This window comes from Nicotiana tomentosiformis, chromosome 6 (assembly GCF_000390325.3).
Source record: "Nicotiana tomentosiformis chromosome 6, ASM39032v3, whole genome shotgun sequence".
Lineage (NCBI taxonomy): Eukaryota > Viridiplantae > Streptophyta > Magnoliopsida > Solanales > Solanaceae > Nicotiana > Nicotiana tomentosiformis.
The window spans coordinates 86,814,885-86,830,602 of record NC_090817.1 but is presented as its reverse complement, the minus strand read 5'-3'; the positions used below and the strand labels follow the sequence as shown (position 1 = coordinate 86,830,602).

The following is a 15,718-nucleotide window of genomic DNA, read 5'->3' as shown; positions in this document are numbered from 1 at the left end:
TCCAAAAACTCCCCACATTGCTCTTGGGGTGACTCGAACTCACAACCTCTTGGTTGGAAATGGAAAGTGCTCACCACTAAAACAATTCATTTTTTTCTACTTGAACACAGTAGTTATTTAATTTTTAAAACTTGAAATTCTTGTTTGATGGTAAAAATTTAAAGAATAGATTATTATTAAAATCGTTAGAATGTTGATAATTTGTGCTTAAATTTTAGTTCTGACACATATTTTAGTGATTTACTATAAAAATCTAAAAACTCTATTGTTGGACCTTAAAAAATGTAGAAGAAGACAAAGTGGGTCTTTTTTGATTTGGTGTTATTCGACTAAAATGGTGATTGGGGATTGTTTGTGTTGGTATTTGGAAGCTTTGTTTCAAATTTGAGATCATTTTGGAGTAGATTTGGGGTGGTTTGATCGAAATTTAAGTTGCAAATTCGAAGAACACTTTATTGAAACAACCAAAAAAAAAAAAAATTTAGTAGACTTGGATGAACAACTTAACAGATAGGTAGACAAAATATAACATCAACTCTACCGACCCAGTAGAGAAATTCCTAAAGAGCAAAAGTATGATAATCTGGTAGACTAGGCTAATGAACAATTTAACAGGTAGACAGCGTAATAATAGTATCAACTCTATCCGATTGGTAAAGAAATCCTGAAAAACAAAAATATGACAATCCGGTAAACTTTGACAAAAAAAAATTTAATCCCACAGAAAAACCTCTGAAAAGCTTGTGCAGGTCCGGAATCATTTTTAAATATCGCCATTTTTGGGACATTCCGCTAAGACCGCCTGAAGAAGCCCTTTTGTGTCAATCACCCTCAATTAAAGGGGCTGAGAAGGGATGATACGAAGCAGCCCGTTAAACTAGCCGACATAGCAACAGGTGTTCCTAGCGGCCCTCCATCAAACAGAGAGAATAGCCGCTCTTGAAATGTTTAAGTTTAAAGAAGTTGACTGCTTTGTCATACAGCAAGAGCGAAATTTGAATCAAAAGAATATGAACGGGAATGAGAAAATGTGCAACTACTCTAAGAAGCCTAGATATCCTTAAAAGGATATTTAAACACATGTTTAAACTGGGGAAGATAAAGATTTAAACTGGGGTAAATACATGTTATGTCACGCCCCGACCTCGGGGAGCGCGACCGGCGCTCAATCGAGATAATTTGACCGAACAAGCTTGTACAATACCTTCTATCCGAACTCACTTGTGACTAAAAGAACGATTTCATTAATTCGACAATGGGGAGGATCATATGAACAACACCAACTCCTTATCATTAGTTACATCATTTATAAAGTTCAAAATACATACACTCTCATAGTTTGAAGCGGAACGTTTGATACAAATACAACATTACTAGCTTGACATCCCCAACACCTATATACTACCCACACTATGTCTACGGAGCCTCTAATAGATAAAAAAGAGTACGATGAAAGTGTTGGCAACAAGGTCTCGGCTATACCTCCAAATAATACACAAGGAACAAAAGATATACGACCCCGATATGAATTGGGACTACCGAGTGAGCTAGGAAGAGGGTGTACCGCTATCAATGATCAAAGCTGCCTGCTGTGGAACCACCTGCATCCATTAAAGATGCAGCGCCCCCAGCAAAAGGAATGTTAGTACATATGGAATAATACTAGTATGAATGACTAAACACCCTCTCGATAGAACGAATGATAACACAAGGAAGGACAATCATAAAATCAATTGGAACCTCAAACAATACCAAAACATCAAGTTAGGACCAAGACAAGTTTTCAAGTAAATTTTCATATTTTAGGTTGGGAGATCTTAGCACCGATATACCACCGTGATTTTAGCACGGAGTCCGATCACGACCCGATCAACTAGACCGTCTCACCCAAAGATATCAACCACAATCACAATCATTACCTAAATCTCAATCATTGTTTCAATCGTAATCTCAAGAACAATCACCACCATGTGTGCGACATGACGCCCGATCACGACTCGGCCGGCTAGGCCGTCTTACCACGCCTCGAGCTTTTTACATTACTATAATGTTCCGAAATTCTTAGCCACTTTGATCTCTTTAGAGATATAGCAAAATTGAACACAAATTAGGATGGAGTTCATAGTTCCAGCTCATTTGAGTATTATCAAATATTAGGTATGCATTAAGGTTTTAAGGTCCTCCTATGGTGGATTCCTTCATGCCCAACCCAATATCTACCCTTTTCTAACTCAACAACCTTCCTCCAACTTTGTTGGTACATGCATGCATAGATAAGACCCCTACATCTAAGAATTACACTCCCCATTATCCATCTTCTACCCCAAACTCGAAATTAAAGACTAGGGTATGGAACCTTACCTCTTGGATGAAGACTTTGTGACTTTTTCTTGTGAGTTCTTAAAGACTTGAGCAAGGATCGGTAAACAATAAGCTTAGGAACTTCTCCTCTCACTCTAGATCACTCCTCATCTCTAAATATCAGTTAGGACCAGCAAAAATAACCCACAAGTTGTTTTTATGAAAATGGGATCGAGTGAAAATTTTCAAACTTAGACTCGACGAAGTCGGGTCCTACGGTCGCAGACCGAACCGCAAAACAGGTATGCGGCCTGCAAATGGGACCACAGAAAAGGGTCCCAAAACTGGGTTGTTCAGGTTGGGTATGCGACAGGTTTACGGTCTACGGTCGCATAATGGACCACAGAGCCTCCTTCCGAAATTTCTCATGTTGGCTTTTTCAATGAATGTGCGACCCACAAAACGATTATGCGGTCGTACAATTGACCGCAAAATATCATCCCAAATTTGCCGAGTTCCCTGCTTCACTCTGCGGCAGATCTGCGGTCCGCAGATCAGTTTTGTGACCGCAGAATGGACCGCAGAAACGCCCTACTCTGCCAAAAAAAAATTCCAACTCCCCAATGCGTTGTTCAACACAAAAGGTTTGTACCGCGGCGAAACCCCAGGTTTTAGGTAAACTTTTATGCGGATTTACATCCTCCCTTGCTTAATATCATTCGTCCTCGAATGAGGGTCAAAATTCGTCATTAGAAACCAATGTGACTCAGCTGCTATTTCACACACCAGCAGTTCCAAATTTTGACAAACTCCTCAAATTTTGCCAGAGTTTCCTCTGTAACTGGGCATATCCACCTGTCAGAGAATCCCAGAAACCAACCCTAACAACATATACATGAACCAACGACGCAACATAACATAAAAACAACACCAAACGTGGCCTCACGAGCAGTATATTACCAAAAAGGAACACCCTTAACATCAACTGTACAAATGATACATAATTCAAAGAGAACAATTTCATAGAATCGATTACATAGCTATTCAAATAAATGAGGGTACTTCTTCCTCATCTCTTCCTCGGCTTCCCAGGTGGCCTCTTCAATCTGTTGGTTTCGCCATAGTACTTTCACGGAGGCAATTTCTTTATTTCTCAGCTTACGGACTTGCCTATCAAGAATGGCAACTGGGATTTCTACATAAGTCAATTCCTCGTTAACCTCAATAGCCTCAACTGGAACAATAAGTGATGGATCTCCAACCACCTTCTTCAACATGGATACATGGAACACTAGGTGCACTAAAGACATCTTTGGAGGTAGTTCAATCTTGTAAGCCACGCGACTATGAATTACTCTATACGATCCGACATACCTCGAACTCAACTTCCCTTTCTTACCATACCGCATTATACCCTTCTTGGGGGAAACCTTCAAGAATACCCAATCATCCTCTTTAAACTCCAAATCCCTGCGACACACATCCGAATAAGACTTTTGACGACTTTGAGCAGTTTTCAATCGTTCTGTAATGATCTTAACCTTTTTCATAGCCTGATGCACGAGGTCTGACCCTATCAACTCTGCTTCCCCAATCTCAAACCATCCAATGGGAGATCTACATCTCCTACCATATAAAGCCTCAAGCGATGCCATCTGAATGTTAGCATGATAATTATTATTGTAGGCAAATTCTATGAGTGACAAATGATCATCCCAGCTACCCTTGAAGTCAAGAACACAAGCGCGCAACATATCCCCAAGTGTCTGAATAGTCCGCTCTGCTTGCCCGTTAGTCTGCGGGTGAAAGGTTGTACTAAGATTCACCTAAGTATCCAAACCTTGCTGAAATTTCTTCCAAAAATTAGCCGTGAACTGTGCTCTCGATCTGAGATAATAGAAATCGGAGTGCCATGCAACCTAACTATTTCTTTGATATACAACTGAGCATATTGTTCTGTTGTGTCGGTAGCCTTAACAGGGAAGAAGTGAGATGATTTGGTGAGTCGATCCACAATTGCCCAAAGCGAGTCATACTTACGAGGCGTGCGAGGTAGTCCCACCACAAAGTCCATATTGATCATCTCCCACTTCCACATTAGAATTTCTATGTTCTGTGCCAACCCATCGGGCCTTTGGTGCCCGGCCATCACTTGCTGACAATTTGGACATCTAGCCACAAAGTCCGCTACATTCCTCTTCATATCATTCCACTAGTGGACTTCCTTAAGATCATGATACATCTTTGTAGAGCCCGGGTGCATTTAATACCTAGAAGTGTGAGTCTCGATCATGATTCTTTCCCGGAGACCATCTACATTTGGATTACATAGTCGCCTTTGGTACCTTAGTGTACCATCATCCATGGCAAGAGAAAAGGCCATGGTCTTATGTTTATGAATCCCCTCCTTCAATTGTATCAACAATGGATCGTTGTATTACTTCTCCTTCACCTCCACCACAAGTGATGATTCGTCCCTATTTTGCACAATCACCCCTCCTTCACTAGAATCCGCAAGACGAACTCCCACACTAGACAACCGATGAACCTCCTTGGCCAACGACCTTTGATATGACTCCAAGTGAGCCAAACTGCCCATAGATTTTCGGCTAAGAGCATCCGCCACAACATTAGCCTTCCCCGGATGCTATAGGATATCGATGTCGTAATCCTTGAGTAACTCAAGCCATCTTCTCTGCCTAAGATTCAATTCCTTCTGTTTGAAAATATATTGAAGGCTCTTATGGTCCGTAAATATATATCCACATGGACCCCATACAAATAATGACGCCAAATCTTCAATGCAAATACCACTGTCGCAAGCTCTAAGCCATATGTTGGATAATTCTTTTCATGATTCTTGAGTTGCCTAGAAGCATGAGCTATCACCTTGCCATGTTGCATTAATACACACCCAAGTCTGGTCCTTGAAGCATCACAATATACCACAAACTCATATGTACCCTCTGGTAGAGTCAACACCGGTGTCGTAGTCAATCTTGATTTCAACTCTTGGAAGCTTCTTTCACAAGCATCTGACCATTGGAACCTTAACCACCTTCTGTGTCAATTTAGTCAACAGAGAGGAAAGAGTAGAGAACTCCTCTACAAATTTCCTTTAATACCCCACTAAGCCTAAGAAACTGCGAATCTCTGTTGGAGTTGTAGATCTAGGCCAATTCTTCACAACTGAAATCTTCTGAGGATCAACCTTAATTCCTTCTTTGGAGACGACATGACCCAAGAACGTGACAGATTCAAGCCAAAACTCACATTTCGAAAACTTTGCATACAACTTGTGCTGATATAGAGTCTGTAGAACTGTCCTGAGATGATCGGCATGGTCCTCTCGACTTCGTGAATGTACAAGGATATCATCAATAAACACTATCATGAAGGAGTCAAGAAAAGGCTTGAAGACTCGATTCATAAGATTCATGAAAGCTGCGGGGGCATTTGTTAGCCCAAAAGGCATTACCAGAAATTCAAAGTGCTCATACCGGGTCCTGAAAGTTGTTTTCGGAATATCCTGCTCCTTAATCTTCAATTGGTGATACCCGATCTTGAAGAAGTACTTAACACCATACAATTGATCAAACAAAACAATTATCTTTGGTCGTGGGTACTTATTTTTAATTGTGACCTTGTTAAGCTGTCGATAGTCAATACACATTCTTAGTGACCCATCCTTTTTTCTTACAAAGAGAACCGGTGTGCCCCAAGGCGACACACTTGGCCGAACGAAACCTTTCTCTAACAAATCTTTCAATTGTTCATTTAGCTCCTTCAATTCTGTCGGTGTCATTCTGTAGGGTGGAATAGATATATGTTGTGTGCCTGGCATCACATCAATCCCAAAATCAATCTCCCTATCTAGTGGAATCCCGGGGAGCTCATCCGGAAAGACCTCCGAAAATTCACTCACAACCGGCACGGACTCAAGTGTAGTTTCCTCAACATCGGTGTCCGTAACCCGGACCAAACGGTAAATACACCCCTTGTTAATCATTTTCGCGGCCTTAAGGTAAGAAATAAACCTACCATTCGGCACCACATCATCCTCATTCCATTCAATCACTGACTCATTTGGAAATTCAAACCTAATGGTTCGGGTTCGACAGTCAAGCTTAGCAAAACATGAATAAAGTCAGTTCATCCCCATTATTACATCAAAATCAACCATCCCCAAATCAATGAGATCGGCCATGGTGTCCCGACCACGCACCGTGACAACATAATCCCTATAAACCAGCGCGGCCACAATAGACTCACCAACCGGAGTAGATACAGAGAACGGCTCATTAAGATGTTCCGGTTCTATCCCAAAATCCATATCAACATAAGGATTGGCATAGGACAAAGTGAAACTGGGATCAATAAGAGCATACACATCATGAGATTAGACAGTTAATCTACATGTGACAACATCTAAAGAAGCCTCTGAACTCTAGCGACCTTCATAGCATAAAAACGGTTGGGTCCTCCCGAACTTTCTGTACCACCCCCTGCGAGTGCTGGAGTGCCTCGAGGTGGAGGAGGTGTTGCGGATGTAGTAGCTGCAGAACTAGCTGGTTGTGTCGTACCCCTGTCCACATCCTGGCGGGACGAACGGCAATCCCTCTGAATTTGACCCCTCAATCCGCACCCATAGCATATGGGTAGGTTCATGTAGCAGATTCACAAGTGCATCTTTCCACACCTAGGGCATTGGGGCCTCCGCTACTACTGGAATCTCCCGCCAGGCCGACCCTGCTAGTAGGATCCCCTATTGCCCTGACCGGGCCTAAAACGACTCCACTGATGTTGACTGGGCCCTGATGGCGGTGCACTGACTGAAGATTGAGCAAAAGACTAGGATGGCCTTGATGACCCTCCCCTGAATATTGACCTACCACCACCACCACCCAAAGAACCTCCAAAGTTGCCTGCGGACCGGGCCTTACTGCTACTCTCTCGCTCCATTCTATTCTTCAATTTACGGTTCTCTATAGCTAGAGCAAATGCCACCATCTTCACATAGTTCATATCAGAATTCAAGGCAGTTGTAGCGGCCTCATTGATAACGAAGGGGCTAAGGCCCTGCACAAACCGGCGCACTCTAGCCTCCATAGTGGGCAAATTCTTGCTTTCTTCCTAGGTGCCATGTACTAAAAATTATAGCAATGCACGAGTTAGAGGAGGAACAATCTTACAATCAGCTTTATCGCACGATCTAGAACATCAGAGAAGGGTGTTATTCCTAAATGCCCAAGTAGCCTCCTAATTATAGATATGGTCGACAACACACCGATAAGAAGCACTATACTAGACACAGCTCCGAGACATCCTAGGATACTTTAAAACCTTAGGCTCTGATACCAAGCTTGTCACGCCCCGACCTCGGGGAGCGCGAGCGCTCAACCGAGATAACCCGGCCGAGTAAGCTTGTACAATATCTTCTAACCGAATTCACTCGTGACTAAAGGAAAGATCAATTTTATTAATTAGACAATGAGGAGGATCATGTGAACAACATCAATTCCTTATCATTAGTTACATCATTTATAAAGTTCAAAATACAAACATTCTCATAGTTTGAAGCGTACGTGTGATACAAATACAACATTACTAGCTTGACTTCCCCAACACCAATATACCACCCACACTATGTCTACGGAGTCTCTAATAGATACAAAAGAGTACGATGAAAGTGTCGGCAACAAGGCCCTAGCTATACCTCCAAACATAATACACAAGGAAGAAAAGATATATGACTCTGATATGAAGTGGGGCTCACCAAGTCAACTGAGAAGAGGGTGTACCACTATCAATGATCAAAGTCGCCTGCCGTGGAACCATCTGCATCCATTAAAGATGCAGATCTCCCGGCAAAAGTGACGTTAGTACATATGGAATAGTACTAGTATGAATAACTAAACACCCTCTCAATAGAAGGAATGATAACACAATGAAGGATAATCATAAAATCAATGGGAGTCTCAAACAATACCAAAACATCAAGTTAGGAACAAGATAAGTTTTCAAGTAAATTTCCATATTTTAGGTTGGGAGATCTTAGTACTGATATACCGTCGTGATTTTAGCACGGAGCCCGATCACGGCCCGATCGGCTAGGCCATCTCACCACAATGTCGTGTGGATCGACATCACCCTTTTTCCAGCAATCATCTCAGCCCAAGAGAGAGGAATATTCATATCACATCAATCGTATCCCATTAAAGGGTACAATCACAATTCACTCCTACATCGCCACGTGTATTTTCGGGGTTAGGTTATTTCAACCTACCCTTCCTCGATGACTAACGATACTCCCATGGTATTTATTTATTTAAAGGATTGACAACTCATTTCATTATCTTTTATATATCATCCATTCCAATGGCACCAATGGCCATAACACAATGTCACTCTTGGCACGTTGGTCGTATTTCATATTTCATGTTCATCTCTTTTACTTTCAAATATCATCACAGATCATCAACAACAAAGCATTTCTATTCAAGACTTTAAGTCCACATATGAGCAAATAAGAATGTTAAACACATTGAGACTTCTTACACAACAACAACAACAACAACCCAGTATAATCTCACTAATGGGGTCTGGGGAGGATAGTGTATACGCAGACCTTACCCCTACCATGAGGTAGAGAGGCTGTTTCCAATAGACCTCAGCATCCTTCCCTCCAAGAACTCCCCACCTTGCTCTTGGGTGACTCGAACTCACAACCTCTTGGTTGGAAGTGGATGTTACTTACCATCAGAGCAACCCATCTTGTCCTACCATCAGAACAACAACCCCTCTTACACAATTTGGCATAATAGCTTTCATTTGAATCACGACTTGAAGTTATAACATTTAGACATGCAACACATGCTTCAAGCATATTTTTAAATAGAACATAACATAACAAGAACATTTGGAATACATATTGAACACATATCTTTTGACAGAGGGCTTATTCGGAATAATCAATTTATAATAAACAACTCGGGACTTACAAGGATATTATGGGGTTCAATTCTAAGAGAGATGTTTAGCCAACATACCTAGCCTCGAGCTTTTTAAATTACTACGATATTCCGAAATTCTTAGCCACTTCGATCTATTTAGAGATATAGCAAAATTGAACACAAATTAGGAAGAAGTTCATAGTTCCAGCCCATTTGAGTATTTTATAAAAACTAGATGTGCATTAAGGTTTCAAGGTCCTCCTATGGTAGATTCCTTCATCCCCAACCCAATATCTACCATTTTCTAGCTCAATCACCTTCCTATAACTTTGTTGGTACATGCATGCATAGATAACACCCCCACATCTAAGAATTACACTCCTCATTATCCATCTTCTACCCTAAACTCGAAATTAAAGACTAGGATATGGAACCTTACCTCTTGGATGAAGACTTTGTGACTTTTTCTTGTGAATTTTTCAAGACTTGAGCAAGGATTGGTAAACAATAACCTTAGGAACTTCCTCTCTCACTCTAGACCACTCCCCCTCTTTAAATATCAGTTAGGACCAGCCAAAATAACCCACAAGTTATTTTTATGAAAATGGGATCGGGTAAAAATTTTCAAACTTAGACTCTACGAAGTCAGGTCTGCGATCGTAGACCGGACCGCAAAACAAGTATGCAGCCCGCAAAGGGGACCGTAGAAAAGGATCCCAAAACTGGGTTGTTCGGGTTGGATCTGCGATAGGTCTGCAGTCCGCAAACAAGTTCTGTGGTCGCATAATGGACCGCAGGACCTCCTTCCAAAATTTCTTATGTTGGATTCGGCGACAAATGTGCGGCCCACGAAACGAATATGCGACCGCACAATTGACCGCAAAATATCATCCCAAATATGCCTAGTTCCCTGCTTCACTCTACGGCGGATCTGCGGCCCGCAAATCAATTCTGCGATCGCAAAATGGACCACAAAAACACCCTACTCTGCCAAAAATTTTCTTCAAGTCCCCAACGCGATGTTAAACCCAAAAAGTCTATACCGCGATGAAACCCGAGTTTTAAGTGGAATTTTACGAGGCCTTACATGTTCACCCCTATGTTAACTTATAGAAGGCTCTGGGAAGGGTGAATCCATCTGATCATCTACAAAGCAATTCTTTCACCCAATTATATACTAGTATATTTCGTAAACAATTTTATCATAATCGGTTTACTCTCTTTACACTGTAGTGCGTTCCACCCAATTATATACTAGTATATTTCGTAAACAATTTTATCATAATCGGTTTACTCTCTTTACACTGTAGTGCGTTCCGGGAAATGTAATGGTTAAGACTTCACACTTGACAGTTGACATAGGAATACTTCAGAATTTAACACTCAAATGTTTCCCTCAGAATCCATGTTCCCTTTTTTTTTTGCTTATGATTCCCTTATAATTCAATTTATAAAAGTCACAACAATTTGTAACCGCATCATTTAACGAGGAAACTGAATGGTTGTAAAGGACTAATCTTTACTAAATTTTACACCTCGACCAAGTGGGTTTGGAGCATTTCTGCGGATGGAGCACCACAATTCTTTAATTTATAGTTCTGCTACTGCTGAACGAGAACAACGATGTGTAAACCTTTAGAACAAGGCACTTATGCCATCAACGCAGTTCTGTAACATTCAGCTGCAAATGGATTTTGAGGACTGACTGAACCAAAATGTACTAGCAGTTTAGAGAAAACCAATTTTTTTTATGGGTAAACACAACACATAGACAGGAAAAAATATTATGATTAGTGAAAGAGAAAAAAAACTAGAGTAAACTACAATAATTTTTATGATCAAGATAGTAAATTACAATAATTTATTAGGGTTCAAGTGGTCATCAAGATAGAGAAATACCGCCGAAAGTTCAGTCTTCGCCCACAATATATGATGGGTAAATGGAAAACGCAAATATACCAATTTTTTTAAGAGTGCACAGATGCACCCAATGGGTTTACTAAATGAACTTCGTAACAGTTTATTTGCACACAAAAATGTACAAACGCAAAGCTCTTCAGTACTTGTCAATGTGCTCTAGGTTTCCTGAAATTTATCCCCAACAGTTCAGAAACAAACACAAAGCTGAAGTCTGTGGATGCAATGAGATAAATCAACATTATTAATTATGAATATTTGCCCTAAACAGTATCCAAACAACAATTTCCAAGTAACCAATTTATACTAATTAAAAAACAGTAAATTCAGCAAAACGCATAAAGCAATGCTAAAGCACTTCATCGAGAAAAAGCAAATCCAAACTACATTTCCAAATATAAAATTCCAGAATGTCATAGTTATATCAAAATGATCCTCAAGATGACATCCTCAAAACAAAATAACATAAAATTAACATAATATTACCATCAGTTGATAATTCGCATTCAATCGAGAGGAATCTCGACATCACCATCATCAATCTCTTGCTGCAAATCCTTAGGATCCTTCCCATCTACCGTACAACCAACTGATACACACGTGCCCAAAATCTCCTTCACTGTTCCACTCAAATCCTTCGCCATCGATCTTGGCTTCATCACCTTAGCGATCTCGATGACGTCATCGAGCGAGATGTTACCGTTATGCTTAATGTTTTTGGTCTTCTTACGGTCACGTTCCGGCTCCTTCAACGCCTTGATGACGAGTGCGGCAGCGGAGGGAACGACGGAGACTTTAGCTTGACGGTTTTGGACGGTTAGTTTTACAGTGACTCGGAGACCCTTCCAGTCCTTGGCGGTTTCCTTTGCGATGTCTTCACCGATTTTTTTAGGGGAGAGACCGAGCGGACCGATTTTTGGAGCGAGTGAACTCGCAGCTCCGACTTCACCGCCGGTAACTCGGACGAAAACCTCGACCACCTGAGATGGATCGAACTTGGGCGGCATTTTGGCAGCGACGGAGTTGGAATGAGCTAGGGTTAAGGTTCCGGGTGTGCTCTGTAGAGGGAGTGGCGAGTGAGACGAAATAGAAGATATAAAAGTAGGGTTTTTGCAAAGATACCGATGAAATGTCTTAGATGCCCTTTATGGGCCTGATGTATGTATAACAAAACTTGGGCCAAACCACTTCACAATAACATTTAGGTATATTTTTCGAGGGATTTGCAGTCGTACCCTATATTTGTGCCACATTTTAACATGTATTATATTTTTAAAAATTATTGATTTGATAGCCAGTTGACAAAAAATCCGTAATAATATGACAATTGCACCCCTGATAGTATTAGCATTAGCATGCTACTTTGGAGATGACCTTATTCGCATTAGCATACTGTAAAACAAGCCCTGATAAACGTAGCAACATGCTAACGTTTGGAGATGATGTTGTTTTACAGTACCAGGGGTTATTCATTAGCATGTGAGATGGTGTAAAACTTCAGCCAATTACAAGGGAGCTGAAGTTGTTTTACATTGAAGCTAAAACTTCATGCTAATGCATGCTGAAGTTATTTATCCTGCAGTTAACAGTTTTGTCATGAGTTTTATCCAAAATTTCAGTCTAAACATGATGAAGTTATTTAGTTCATTTGCTAAAATTTCAGACAAAACATGCTGAAGTTATTTAGTTCATTTGCTAAAACTTCAGACTAAATATGCTTAAGTTATTTAGTTCATTTGCTAAAACTTCAGACTAAACATGCTTAAGTTATTTGTTCATTTTCTAAAACTTCATGCCAAAACATGCTTAAGTGATGTCCTGCAGTCTACAGTTTTATCAATAGTCCTGAAGGGCAAAATCGTCTTTTTAAAATACTTTTAACAAAAAAATAGGTGCGGATGCAAACGGAAAAACTTGGGTATAAGTTAAAAGGGGGCGACCAAATAGGGCGCCCCATGCAATTTTTATATTTTTTCCTTCCTATACAATATTTGAAACTTATTTACCAAAATTGTCTTAGTTTTGTATATTACCCACCCTAAACAAAGATTACTTAAAATTGTATACAATCCATTATTAATGCCTTAAATTAGGAGTTTAGTTACATCATTTCCCTTTTTTCTCTCCTCTCCTCTTTCCTCACTGCCGCATCTCTCATCATTTTTTCTTTCTTTCTTCATCTCTCTCTCTCTCTCTCTCTCTCTCTCTCTCTCTCTCTCTCTCTCTCTCTCTCTCTCTCTCTCTCTCTCTCTCTCGCCGTCTTTCTCTCTCAATAAGTTAAGCCTAAAAGTTGTCTTCTGTCAATCAACCTATTGAAGTAACCTCCGGATCATAGGGATTGAAGATTCGAACACTAATCTATCATAAAGCTTTGAATTCGAATTTGAGTTTTCAAAAATTATTATTTGTTTAGATTGGGTGTTGTTGCAAATAATTGGAAATATTGTTTTGAGTTTATATTTCAATTTTGAGGGTGCTTGGTGAAAATTAGACTTGGTTTTGGCTGAATTTCAGATTGAAACTCGAAGAAGAAAAAATGACATACAATATATTTACGAAAGTATAGTAAAGTTGTAGTATAATTGTATGTAAATCGTATTATGTTGTAGTTATATATATATATATATATATATATATATATATATATATATATATATATATATATTTTTGAATGTTGTATGAAAGTTGAAAAATAGTTGTATAATGTATGAATCGTCGTATAAAATGTGTATTTAAGTTATCAAATGACCGTAATATTGTTAATCTTCTTCCTTGACATAGACCCATAACTAAAAGCATTTGGAATAATATTTCGTCGTCTGCTTCTTCAGGTAAAGCGGGAGGTATCCCTCCTTTCATCTTTCGGGCGAAAAGTTTGGTTTAAATTTTCCTCTCTATGGTCAAATCCAAGCAGAAACCTTTTTAGAAAATCCTCGCCCTTTTATAAAGTATGATTTCCATAAGTATCTTTTAAAATTTGGAGAGTTAGTGTTGTTGGCTTTGGGATGGATATGAAGGTCTTCTAGAATCACTTCTTAAGGTCCTATTAGGTATAGGATCGGGAGGAGGAGGGGGATACATTAGAGTTTGATGGAGTTGCTAAATGATCGTAATATTGTTGATAGAGGTGTCTCATTTGCTTTAATCTATCACAAATTACTGAAACCTATTTAAATCAGCACTAAAATGGATACATCGTACTTACAATTAATATTATACAATTTGATAGTATAACGACATACACATTTAGAAATAAATTTCGTACAAATTTAATACAAATTGATATATCTACAACAACATACATACTAAAAATATTTTTCATACAACTAATTATACAGCATGCATTTATTTACAGCTTATCTACAACCTTCATACATGATTTTTACCCAGTTAAAATACATCTACAACATCATACAACTTAAATACAATTTTCATACAAATTTTATACAATATGTCATTTGTATATTTTGTATCTGATTTGTATATATTTTGTATGTGGTGTGTGTTTCTTCCTCTCTAAAATTTCAATCAAAACTTTCTCTCTTAATACAATTTTGAAATATATCAACAATTTTATGTAAAAAGATAGCATTGATAACTTAAATACAAATTTTATACAACGATTCATATATTATACAACTATTTTTCAACTTTCATAAAACATTCAAATAAAAAATAAAATAAAATATATATATATATATATATATATATATATATATATATATATATATATATATATATATATATATATAACAAAATACAATTTACATACAATTATACTACAACTTTACTATAATTTCGTAAGTATATTGTATGTCATGTGTTCTTCTTCGAGTTTCAATCTGAAATTCAGCCAAATCAAGTCTATTCTTCACGAAACACCCTCAAAATTGAGATATAAATTCCAAAAAATATTCTCAATTGTTTGCAACAACACCCAATCCAAACAAATAATGGTTTTTGAAAACCCAAATTTGAATTCAAAGTTTCAAAGCTTTTTAATGGCTGTCAATGGTGGAGAGTCAAACACTTTCAAAATTTATTGATTAACAATTTCTATTTGAACACCAATTGTGCAACATGAAAGGAAATTGCTAAGTAAAAATTCTATAGTAAAACGATTGAAATCCATTGATGAATTCCATTAAAAACATATACAACATGAAACGATAAAAAATATAGAACATCAGAGAAAGAAAAATTGAGGAAAAATAGAGAATGAGAGATTGAGAGACAGAGAGAGAGAGCAGAAGAGAGAGAGAGAGAGAGAGAGCAGAAGAGAGAGAGAGAGAGAGAGAGAGAGAGAGAGAGAGAGCGCAGGAGGGAGAGAGAATACAGATGGGATATAATTGATTCCTTATTCAATTCCTAATATAAAGGGATACTCATTTAATTTCTAAAATGTATATAATTAGTAAATTGTATATGCCTATGTAATTAAATTGAAACTTGAGCAGGGAGGGTAATAAAGTTTCAAATAGTATATTGGGCCAAAACCATAATTCTCTCATTTGGGCCTTGCCAACGTATTCTGTAAGTTAATTCTT

At 38.7% G+C, this 15,718-nt stretch overlaps 2 protein-coding genes across 2 annotated transcripts; both read right to left on the bottom strand.

The window, feature by feature from the left end:
- Positions 1 to 1,547: 1,547 nt before the first annotated feature.
- Positions 1,548 to 3,956, bottom strand: LOC138894361 (uncharacterized). Its single transcript, XM_070179055.1, has 2 exons — positions 3,429 to 3,956; positions 1,548 to 1,601 (listed from the first exon to the last, which is right to left on the bottom strand). The coding sequence occupies exons 1-2, from the start codon at positions 3,954 to 3,956 to the stop codon at positions 1,548 to 1,550; spliced, it is 582 nt and encodes a 193-aa protein (XP_070035156.1).
- Positions 3,957 to 11,496: 7,540 nt separating this feature from the next.
- Positions 11,497 to 12,286, bottom strand: LOC104092236 (large ribosomal subunit protein uL11). Its single transcript, XM_009597768.4, has one exon. It carries the CDS (start codon positions 12,176 to 12,178, stop codon positions 11,678 to 11,680), a length of 501 nt encoding a protein of 166 aa, XP_009596063.1. The 5' UTR covers positions 12,179 to 12,286; the 3' UTR covers positions 11,497 to 11,677.
- Between the last annotated feature and the right edge of the window lie 3,432 nt (positions 12,287 to 15,718).

Excerpts from the sequence above, each read along its gene's own strand:
- LOC138894361 (XM_070179055.1), bottom strand. The coding sequence starts at position 3,956 with ATGGCATCGCTTGAGGCTTTATATGGTAGGAGATGTAGATCTCCCATT. Across the intron at positions 1,602-3,428 it reads AAGAAATTGCCTCCGTGAAA|GTGGTTCCACAGCAGGCAGC; the intron begins GTACTATGGCGA and ends TAATGGATGCAG.
- LOC104092236 (XM_009597768.4), bottom strand. The coding sequence starts at position 12,178 with ATGCCGCCCAAGTTCGATCCATCTCAGGTGGTCGAGGTTTTCGTCCGA.